The sequence below is a fragment of the Carassius auratus genome, chromosome 9, assembly GCF_003368295.1.
Source record: "Carassius auratus strain Wakin chromosome 9, ASM336829v1, whole genome shotgun sequence".
NCBI lineage: Eukaryota > Metazoa > Chordata > Actinopteri > Cypriniformes > Cyprinidae > Carassius > Carassius auratus.
This window is the reverse complement of record NC_039251.1, coordinates 28,024,441-28,036,556: the sequence shown is the minus strand read 5'-3', so window position 1 is coordinate 28,036,556 and position 12,116 is coordinate 28,024,441. Positions and strand designations below refer to the sequence as shown.

The window sequence follows — 12,116 nt, the reverse complement described above, 5'->3', positions numbered from 1 at the left end:
AAGTGATGAATGTGAGATGCCAAAGGAGACCGGCAGCCTTGTTTCCTTCTTCAGGCCCGGAGAGACTTCATGCATGCAGGTTCACATGAGCGTACAGATGAAATTTTGTTGATTGAGACCAAAGTAGCGCAGACGTGACAACTCGGAAAGCACCGGCATTGGCACGTCCGCAATATTTTCTCAGAATTGGGTTATTTTAACACTGTTGCTGCGGGGTTGCTTTACATGTCCACGGGATGAAGCAATCCCAATAAATGATGTTTTAGTAAAAAGGTTCGGGAGGAGCACGCCAGATACTTCCGGTGGACCACAATCAAGTAATCAATACAATAGTATAAATATAACTGACTTACTTCTATCCATTGATAGTTTATCAGCATCCTGGTTCGCTCGTTCAAACCATGTCGGACAGACAAACTTCATCTTTCAAAGACTCCTTCTCCCCAGCCTCTTCGTAGCAACAAGCCAACCCCAAGGCTACTCCACAGCACCGTGACACTGCAATCGAGCCCCAGGCCGCATCTTGCGGACGGGCCTCAGCTAGAGCGGCTACCTGCCTCCCAAGGCGCTTAGATCTACCCTCGCCTCCTCCAGGAAAGATCACCAGCCAGCTTCCTCATATCGCTCGGCTGGGCAAAAAAAACCTCCCATAGGGAAGTGGACTGTGTTGAGTCTGAGGCAAGCCCTGATCAATTCTGACGTACAGCCTTCAAGCAAAATAAACAAAACCGAATTATAGGACTTATACATTAACATGCATAAACCTAACCTTTCTCCCGCAATGGCCAGCAAACATAGTCCCGACGCCCGCCCCTTCCAGCTCGGGGCATGCAGCTCAAGCAAGCACTAAGCTGCACCCGCTGCCATACCCAGCTCAGCTTCAGTCCCCAGCAACTCCTTTCTCCAGGTTAAATCTCAATACTCCCTTTTCTCTGCCAAACTCATGGCCGCCCCACCAAACGCCGTTGCCGCTGAGCCTCCCCAAGTGGCTCATTACATCCCAGCCCAGATAATATCAGGTGCGGACGTCAATCTCTCGTCTCTCCTTTCCTTCCTGCCCACTCCCTATTCAAACCGGCAAATAGATTGTGGGGATTTTTCAGTCACATTAAAAAACCCAAATCCCCTTTCATCTCGATTACTTTCTTTTTCCAAGTTCACAATCGCATTTAGTCATTTCACCGAGATTATCTGTTCAGCCTTCCCTCACAGACGACCCAAACAAACGACTATTTTTCAATTATAGCCAAGCTCTCGTTGTCCTATGGAGGGGTTCAGTTTTACACATAACACAAGCTTTTTTAGCCAAATGTGCAGTTCGAGTCGCCCAATGGAACTAGTGCCCTTACTGGGGCGCACTTGACCCAGATCTCCACAGCAGGGTATTTTTAGGGTGCAGGAAAATTTCCTGCGCAGTTTGCAGGTCAGTCACCCACTCCACCACTACCTGCCAACAAACTAATCCTAGTATACCCCTTTGCTCCAATACTTCCTCGGTGAAATCCACCAGTTATGTCCCCATATCCGTGACTACAGCAAACTTGCATCCAGCCCCACCAGAAGCAGATAACAGGCAGCCATGCCTCTCCTTCAACAACGGGAGATGCCCCAGACAAAGCTGCCACTTCCTGCACATCTGCAAATTCTGTAGCGGAGCTCATGCCCACATTGTTTGTCCAGTTTATAAAGCAGTGAATAAAAATTAAAAAAAGATCTATGAACTCAATATTTCAATATTTATCACATGACCATCGAACTCGTTCACCATCCAGACAAAGAATTTACTAATTACCTCCTATCTGGCCTCCGACACGGTTTTAACCCCGGCATCGAATGTGCGATTTTTCAAATCATGGTCTGCCATAATCTCCAATCCGCTCACGCTGAGCCTGACTTAGTAGAAAAACCTTAAATAACCTTATCAAAAAGAAGTCAAGTCAGGCTTTATGATCGAGCCCTTCAATAACGTTTCGAGTCAGCCCAATCGGAGTGGCTACTAGAAAATTTTCAGTTAAGAAATGCTTAATAGTCGATCACTCATCACCACATAATTCTACTGTCCCAAGCATTAATAGCTTGATCCCTCTTGATGAATTTTCTCTCAAATACCAAGAAATCGCGGGTCGAAGAAATACTATTTCGCTGTTTAACCTTTGGATGCAAAAGCAGCCCCAAAATTTTGGACACACTATCAGAAGACGTTTGTTGGATTTGGTCTGATATTAATGCAATTCCCCACATTATCCATATCCTAGGTGACTTTCTGGTCATTTCACCTCCAAACGCAAACCCAGCCACTCATCTCCTCATGGTCCAAAATTTTATTTTCCGAGCTTGGGATCCCCATCACTCAGGAAAAAAAACACGGGTCCCGCTACATCTATCGAGTTCCTCGGTATCAACCTAGACTAGGCTAAATTTCATCTCTCTTTGTCCAAGGAGAAGATAGATAGAATAGTCCTCATCTCCTCTACCCTGCTCGGCAGCCCAAGCTGTTCTAAACGCAAACTCCTTTTCCTGCTCTGGCATTTAAATTTCTTAATGCGCATCATCCCCCAAGGAAGCCCCTTTATCTCCTAGCTCTCACATCTTTGATCCACACATTTGAGGACCTCGTTCCCTTATCCCTCACATGCTGCGACGAAATTATGGATAATGTTCCTTAAACAATGGAATGGGCTTTCCCTTTCCTACAACAATCTTGTTTCATCTCCCATCGACATACAACTATTTACAGACACAGCTCCCTCAATCGGTTTTGGAAGTTTTTACCAAGGACGTCTACATGGCCCCCCCAGCTGCAGGACTCATCCCAGTCCTCAGCTCTTTTCGAGCTCTACCCCCTCGTAGTTGCAGCCTTTAAAGGCCGTTCTTACTCTCCTGTCCTCGTGCCTCTCCTCAGACGTTTAATATGGATGTAGCATGCAACCAATTTATAATAAATGCCAAACACGTTCCAGGTTCAGAAAAACAAATCGCTGACTCCCTGTCTCGCTTTCTGTTTCAGAAATTCAGGACTCTGGCTCCAGAGGTCGACCAATTCCCCACACAAGTTCTTCTCTATTCAGAATTAATATTCCCACCCTCTAAAACCACTTCTCGATGCATTGCTCGACACCATTCTCCAGGTAGTTTCTCCCATAAACCTCCAATCATACGTAACTGCATGAAGATGCTTCAAGGCATTCCACCTCACATACAACACTCTGTTCTGGGATTTGTCCCTACTCTCAGTTACTTCCTTTATTTACTCCAGGTCGGGTCCATCAAAGGATATCTGAGCGGAGTTCAGTTTTTCCATAAACTGATGTTCAGCTCTCCCTTACCCAAAATAAGGAATTCACAAACCTCCATCCTGATAAAAGGGATCCAGTGATCCCAGCCCACCAGATGTCTCCCGGCCAGACAACTTTATCTTTCTATTCTACAGCCAGTGAAGCTTACCCGTTTGAAGCAGTTTGCTCCCATTCGACGTTGGCATGAGCCTCCAGGCTAGATAACCTTACCTTTTCCTTCCTATGGCCGGCGAGACTTACCCATTTGATGCATGTGCTCCCATCGAATGCCGACGAAAGCGTCCCGGCCACACAACTGTACCTTTCCTTATATGCCTGGAGAGGTTTACCAATTCGATGCTGTGAGTAGGAAGCTCCCATCGGATGTCGGCGAGAGCCTCCTGGCTAGACAAACTTCCCTTTTTCTTCCTACGGTCGGTGAGACTTACCTATTTGATGTCAGGTGTTTGAGCTCCCATCAAATACTGGCGAGAGCCTCCCGGTCTCCCGACTTTGACTTTCCTTCTATGCCCGGAGAGGTTTACCCATTCGATGCCGTGAGTAGGAAGCTCCTATTGGATGTCACAAGAGTATCCTTGTCGGTCAGCCCAAAAACCTTTTTATCTGCCAAACTGAGAGGACCCAGACGTCCATAGTCCTGAGTCTTTTTTATAATTTTTTTACATTTGTATATTGATTTTCCAGTGACATAACAAAATCAGTGTCAAGTACAACTGACAAGAAAAACATAAATAATAATAATAATAATAACAAATAAAATTTTTTTTTTTTTTAATTTAGCACCTAACTTTCTCCAACTTCACAAACTGAAGTATGTCCCTGATCCAAGACAAGTGAGAAGGCAGCGCAGGAGACTTCCACCTTAATAAAATCAAACGTCTAGCCAAAAGGGAGACAAAGGCTACAAAGTCAGCTTTATATTCAGGAAGCTGCAAAGTAGAAGGTAAAACCCCAAACAAAGCGGTACATGCTGTTGGATCAAATTGAGCCCCTGTACAAATAGAAATAGAATCAAATATCTGCATCCAAAAATTAAATAGTGGAGGGCAAGACCAAAACATATGGACATGGATAGCTGGAGCCTGATGACATCTAATGCACATGGGATCGACATCATTATAGATTTTGGAGAGCCTCACTCGAGTGAGATGGGTACGATGTAGAATCTTGCACTGGATCAGACCATGTCTAGCACAAATAGATGAGGAGTGAAACCGACGCAAAATGGCAACCCACAGCTCCTCCGAGATTCCCTCCCCTAGATCCTCCTCCCATTGGGTTTTAATTTTATGTTGCGTGTGTGCTTATGTGTGTGTGTGTTGTGGAATGTGGGGGTTTCATGTCTCCTTTGAGGCTCGCACGGGTATCGTAAATAATTTAAATCCAGCCAGGCTGGCGCCAGGCCAGGCATTTAATGTAAAAAGGTTTCATTTTATATGCCTGAATTTAACCCATGAATTGATGACCTGCATATATGTTACATTATATTAATTATTGTGTCGATGTTGTAATTCCGTGTAAAAAAAATCAAAATCTTTCCCAATAATAAACCATGGGTCACCAAGTTAAGCTGCTATTAATAATAAGAAAGCAGCCTTTTGTAGTGGTGATAAAGAAAGGATTCAGGTTGCCCAAAGAGAGTTGAAAGTCATCATCAGACAGGGCAAACAAAAATATAAGGAAATTGTTGAAGGTAAAATGTCCATTAGCAACACAAGAGGTCTATGGAATGGTATGAAGTGTATTACTGGATATGGGACTAGTAATCCCAGTTTATGTAAATTGGGTATACAGGCTAACGATGACAATACTTTTTTTGCCAGGTTTGATGAATGCGATTTCTCTTCTGTACATGAGAATGTCCTCTCTAATCTAAGGCAGAGTAGTTCTGACGACTGTAGTTCAGCTATTAATCTTAGTATGGAAGAGGTTCGTCAGCAGTTAAGGTGTATTAAACCAAATAAGGCAGAAGGCCCCGATGATGTACATCCACGTACTTTAAAAGTGTGTGCTGATCAGCTATGCTCTGTTCTTCATTCACTGTTTTCTTTGTCTCTGGCCTCTGCTAAAATACTGGTTATGTGGAAAACATCTTGCCTTATTCCTATTCCTAAAAAAGCCAAGGTGTCAAATAGTCATGCTAATCTGAGGCCTATAGCTCTGACATCACACATTATGAAATGTTTTGAGAGGGCTGTACTTGATCATCTGACTAGGCAGATGTCTGTTCTTCAGGATCCCTTGCAATTTGCATATAGGAAGGATGTGGGGGTAGATGATTGCACTATTATTTAGCTGGTGTGAGTCAAACTTTCTAAAACTAAATATAGGGAAGACTAAAGAACTTGTGATTGATTTTAGAAAGAAAAAGGAGAAGGTCCTCCCAGTCACAATTAATGGTCAGCCGATTGAAATTGTTCAGTCATATAAATTTTTAGTCATATCATAAAAATGTCCATTTGGATGAAAAATTAAATTGGAAAGAGAATACTAATGTTTTAATAAAGAAGGCTCAGTCAAGACTTTTCTTTTTGAGAAAACTCAGATCTTTTAACATTAGTACAAAGCTTTTAGATGTTTTCTATCAGGGGATCTTGGCTAGTTTTCTTTTTTATGCTGTCCTTTGCTGGGGAGGCAGCTTATCTGTTGATGATAAAAATAGGATAAATAAGCTGATAAAGAGAGCTGGTTCAGTTATTGGTGTTATCCCAGACTCACTTGAGGTCATTGTGGAGAAGAGGATGAGGTCGAAATTAAAAATTGTTTTTTGAAGGCCATCCACTATAGTGTTTTTAATGGACTCAGAAGCTCTTTCAGCGAGCGTTTAATTATGCCTCGGTGCTCCAGTGAGCGATTGAGAAGGACTTTTGTTCCTGCAGCGGTCAGATACTTTAATGAACACTGTTGACTGTCAAACTGTTGAACTGTCTGTTCTTTGCCCTGCATTTCTGAATTGTGCAACTGTATCTTGTTATAATCATGTCTCATTGGTCTCTTAATCATGTTTTTCATAGGTTTTAAATGTTGAATTTTTTTATTTATGTGTGTTAGCTATGTGGTGTGCTTGTTGGCTGTATTTTTTAAGTTGGTGGCAAACCAGTTTCCCTTTCGGGATTAATAAAGTTCTCTCTCTCTCTCTCTCTCTTAGGATCAATCTCTAATCTATCAGAATGATTGATAGCAACACTGTCAAGCACCAAATCACATTCAGCAGAGAAATCATGATTGTCAAACCTCTTATAAAAAAAAGTTCAACTCATTTGCTTTTGCCAGTTCATCTGTAACATGCAGGGACTTGTCCGTTGATTTCATGTTAGTTGCTATTTTCATTGAGTCCCATAGTTTTTTTGAGTTCATGTTTTGAAAGTTTTCCTCTATCAGCCCCCTGTGATGTTCCTTTGCCTCTTTAAGCCTGTGGTTTAACTCTTTTTGTACAGTTTTAAGTTGTGGATGATCCTTAATCCTAAATGCTTGATGTTTCCTGTTAATACAGTCTTTCAGTTCCTTTGTGATATAGGGTTTGTTGTTGGGATAGACTTTTCCGTGGTCGCTGCGAGCATTGAATCCCCATACCCTCTGGCAAGCTTACAGTAAATAAATCGGGAAAGATGAACTACATCTCCACACAATCGCAGCGACAAAAGCAATTCCCTCGAATAGACTCGTTCCCCATTCCCACTGGTGTTGCAGGTAGAGAAGGGTTCACATAGTGACATTGTCAACAACAAAAACAAAAGTTAAAGAAAAACACACGTTGCCATCTAGTCGTTCTCTCCATCAGTGCAGTCATACACAAAACACAGAAAAAGAAAAAAAAACCTCAAGGTTTGAGCATACAAAACAGAGTTGTTTTAACCTGTTATCCAGCACCCTGACGACCTCGTCCTGAAAGGCGGTAAACTCGCACGTGTCAGTGTTTACGAATAGATTAAAAGAAACGGGACAAATTAAATCATGACAAACTATGTATCATTATAAAGATTTAAGCCTCAAGCATTGATGACAGATCGCTGTTTTTCAATGGAAAGCTTATAAAGACTGTTTTTGCTACATTTGTGTAAGCAGTACACATAAAAACATGAACATTAGAAACACAGTACATACCAGATGCGTCATAATAACGAGTCATAAACACATCCACAGCTGTAAATCCCGGATTAGTTAGGAAGGTAAGGGTCCACTGAACGACATCTCATGAAGCACGTTTAGTCCAACGAAGCAATAATGTTGTAATATGGATCATAACTCCTTTGTTTACGTTTCAGTTCTTCAGTGACAGAACTGTTTGTGTCCGTTATGGAATAACTCACGGTCGGAAACTGCGTCTTGGTAGTAAAAAAATGGCATGTTTTTGCAGCGTACAGTGTCACAAACAGAATGAGAATAGAATAAATGAATAAATGAAAGATAGGCGAAAGATAGTTTATTTGAATTTGGCGCTCCCTCGTGATGCGCTCTGACGCACCTGTCAGCTGATGGAGGCGGAGCTTATAGCGTTCGCCTTTTACTTTGTATGTTTTATTTTTCAACAGTTTTTATATATGTGAGAGTGTGTTTTATGTTAATGTATCTGCATGGTTACCATCTGTTTCAGTGAAAATCAGCCCAAATCAGCTCGCTATTACTGCATGATCACGGCTATCAAAGTGAACGCGTCGATATGAATGGAGAGAGTGGATTAATAACTTTATGGCACATTTGTGTTATTACCATCTGTATAAGTGCCCATCGGCACATCAGCACTTATTTGCATCGTAATTCATTGTAAATGCTGCATTTCTAGCAATCTCAGGATTTTCTGTAACTGGCAAACAAAGTAAAATCTTTTTTTATTATTTTTCTTGTTATTCTCATTTTTCTTACTCAAGTTATTCTTATTGTATTTTTCTAGTGCTCAAATAAATCACTTATATGATGTCTAAGTTTCTGTATAGTGTTTTATAATGGAAAAAACTATGCAGTGGTATGTTTAATGACTAAATAGTTTGTAGAAGCCTTCAATACTGTTGGTAAATATATTTTTTTATATATGGGGGGTGGGGGGTTTAGACATAGTCTCATTTTTCATGATATCTTATTCAGATTTGAAATAGAAACTCATGAGAGATGTGACATTCACCCCATTACTTTTCTAGATTGCTCAAGGACTCATTTCATGTATTTTCATATCAAATAAAAAATATTTAAGTGTGGTAAAAAAAAATTTCAAGGCACTTCAGTGTCTATAACGTTTAATATTTTTGAGTATTATCAAATCTGGTTGATAAAAAGTAAAGCCCAAAGGGTCTTCTTTCCAAAGACACCAAAATTATGTTTGTAACACACTGAAGTAGGAAACTGTTACAATTATAAGTTTGGTAGAGCACTTTCAGCTGTAAGTCCCATAATGGGGGGTGGTGCTGGCTAAAAGGTTAAACAAACAAACAGACAGCAGCGTAAGTGCGTGTCCAGGTCGCCCGCAGAGCAGCACCATTTTTGCACAATATTCTAATTTTCTGAGAAACTGAATTTGGGATTTTCCTTAGTTGTCAGTTATAAACATCCAAATTAAAAGAAATAAACATTTGAAATATATCAGTCAGTGTGTAATGAATGAATATAATATAAGTTTCACTTTTCGAACGGAATTAGTGAAATAAATCAACTTTTTGATGATATTCTAATTATAAAACCAGCACTTGTATATTATGAAATTTCCAATGAAACATTAGTAGACTTGTGGCTTTAGCTAAATTGTGTTTCTAAACTCATATCCTAAATCAACAATTTTTTTAATACATTTAAAAACATGTTTTTAATATTTTAGTTTTTATCTTTGAGCTTACATATCTTTATTATGACAACAGTCTGAGTAATTCTACATAAGTTAATTATGTATCTAGTCAGAAAGAATCATGAGCAGAACCCTTTTTATTTTGGGTATGTCACTTGTGTCTCCATGCCGAAAATGCGGGGTAACTGGTAAGGGGTTATACAGGTATCTCTTAATCCAGTGGTTTTCAACCTGTGGTCCGCTCGTTTTCAACCTAGTGAGTTGAGGTGGTATTGCAGGTGGGCCGCCAATTATTTTCTGTACGATTAAAAGAAATCGTCATAAAATCATGATTTGAGCGTGCGCGATTTCTAAATCGTTTAATAGTACGATTTTCCGCGGCCCTGACCTCCCGTAGTATGCTATCTGATCCAATCAGAATGCATTGCGCTTAGCGCAAGAACAGAACTGACTGGGCATATGCCTAACTCCAGGTTCACACACTGTCTGTAATGCGCCTTTTTTCTGAGCATGTTAACGGATCAGTGTGTTCACACTGCATGCGGTAAAAGGCTAGAAATAAAAACGTGCGGAAATAATTAACATCTAACACATGAGCATAGAGAGAATTGTGAGCGCACAGGATGCAGTTTAAGTGAGAGGAGACATGTTTTAACTGCGCACACTCTCTCCGCGCAGAGCAGCGTGTTTCTGAGCAAGCATGTCTGGTTTTGTGACAGAGATTCGCACTCGTGCATTATTTTAATGTGCTTTCACGTTATATTTATGCGCTCTCGCTGCTGACCGCATACACATACTGTATACACACTGCAAACACCTGAGGCACTGCTACAATTAATGAGCACTATGAACAAACGCATGGCAAAAAAGGAAAATAAAGTCCCTGTACACTGTTTTTTTTTTTTTTTTTTGCCTTACATTTTGTTACATCTTTACTATAGGGATAATTTTGATTTATGTCTAGAGACGTTACAACTTTTTGATAAAGCTGTAATTGGTTTTCTTTTGGAAATATGTTTCCTGAATGCATTTATGACTGTAAAAGCATATCGGTGTGTGTCACAATCACAAAATTGATCATATAAATCGCGATAGTTTTTTTTGTTGTTGTCCATATCGCACAGCCCTAGTTCATTCAATAAATACAGTTAACAATCTAGCTTCTTAGTACGTAGTTATTAAACTAACAATAGTGGGGTCAGTTAATTTTTTTGAAGTGGGCCGCGCAAACATATGTGTGTGGTTGTGTGGGCCGCGAGTTGAAAAGGGTTGGGAACCACTGTCTTAATCTGTCTTCTTAATTGGTTCTTATGTTTTAGATTTTAATGTTTAATGTGCTTTCATAAAATTAACTTAATATATACATTATTCATGAGTGTTCCATAACTTATTTATATTGTTCTAGTTTTAAATCTTTTTTATGAAATAAAAAATAATAATAATAATGTTGGTAAAGGGACATTTCTTTGAATCACTGAAAAAAGGCATGCGGAGTACTCCACTTACAATCAATGAAAAATTGTTACTTGTCTTAATTGCGAGCTCATTCAGTTATAATCAGTGAAGGTGCAAGAACTGAGCAGCAGTCAAAGTGAATTTGTGACAATTTATTTCAGCCAAGAAGCTTGTGTTCCTTTTTTCTCAGCTGCCAGACCTACATGTACGGTCATATCCTTGTTAACACCCACTTTGGTGTATTTGTGCTTTAAAAGGCAGCTCTGCGCACCATTAAAGTCACTTTTCCTAGCAGAGCCACGGGAAGCTGAATAAGAAGCACCTGCCTTCTCCAGCGTCTGATCTCCAGTTACTGTTCAAAATGAGCAAGATTGTTGTTTTTACCAAAGATGCCTTCAAAGGCAGATCAGCTGAATTCAAGAACAATGTCAACAGCTTAGAAAACAAGGGCTTCAACGACATCATCTCATCTCTCAAAGTCTTTGGCGCACCATGGGTAGCGTATTATGACAAGAATTTAGCTGGAAAGCAGCGAGTGTTTGAGGAAGGAGAATACGCTACCCTAGAAGACAAGGGAAAGTTTTCTTCCCTCAAGATGATCACAGATGAACTGGATGACCCTGAAATCCAGCTGTTTGAGCACGTGAACTATGGAGGAAGAAGTGTGACCCTGAACGGAGAAACCAATCTTCATGAAATTGCTTTCAGTGACACCGCTTCCTCCCACAAAGTGAAAGGTGGTGTCTGGGTTCTCTATGAGCACGTCAACCGTCAGGGTGAACAGCTTGTGTCTTTCCCTGGTGATGAAGTTCCCAGCTATTTTCCACTCTCCTTCAATGATGTGGCCAGCCATGTGCGTCCCTTGCTGCCGAAGCCATAGACATCATCATTCACCGTACACTCTGTGCAGCTGAATATAAACTGGAATCCTTCTGGAAAGAGCGAGGCAGATGGAGGGGAATGACTGATCTTGACAAGAAACAATGACTGTGACTCCAACAAGTTTGAAGAAAATTTCTGAATCAACCTTCTAATATCTGTGTAAAAACATACTGTACATGTTAATTTGGCAGATTTTATATGATACAGAGTTTTGTTAGTAAAAGTTTTAAGTTGCAGGTTGCTTGGCTTTTCATCTATAGCCATCAGTATCAGTAAACATATGCAATAAAATACAGCTTTGGGATTGTTACAGATCTGCTATAGGTCCTATTGTCATTTGTATGTATTTCCCATTTGATGAGAGTGAAACATTGAAAGGGATTTCGGATTTATATAATTCTGTGCAAGTCTGTCAACTCAGAAAATAAAGGCTCTTAAATATTTTATTGCTCCTTGTTTCATTTCCATTGTAAAATTATCTTTTATCATGTCATACATTTTAGCAAAAAATAAATCAAATTATAATAATTGATTAATTAACTAAAGCATTTACACAGTGGTGGTTCACATCTCAGAAAAATTATAGCAAAATATAACCAAGTGAATAGACCAGAACTGTCACGAATACGAACCCCGTGAGTCCCTCCAGAGGCCAGCAGAGGGCACCATCGCCCGAATACTGACACCTACAGGCATCCAAACACTCACTT

General features: G+C 40.3%; 1 protein-coding gene across 1 annotated transcript; it reads left to right on the top strand.

Annotated features, from left to right (window-relative positions):
- Window positions 1-10,797: 10,797 nt before the first annotated feature.
- LOC113108957 (epidermal differentiation-specific protein-like) lies at window positions 10,798-11,850 on the top strand. The gene has a single exon (XM_026272399.1). It carries the CDS (start codon window positions 10,886-10,888, stop codon window positions 11,402-11,404), a length of 519 nt encoding a protein of 172 aa, XP_026128184.1. The 5' UTR covers window positions 10,798-10,885; the 3' UTR covers window positions 11,405-11,850.
- The last annotated feature ends 266 nt before the right edge of the window (window positions 11,851-12,116 follow it).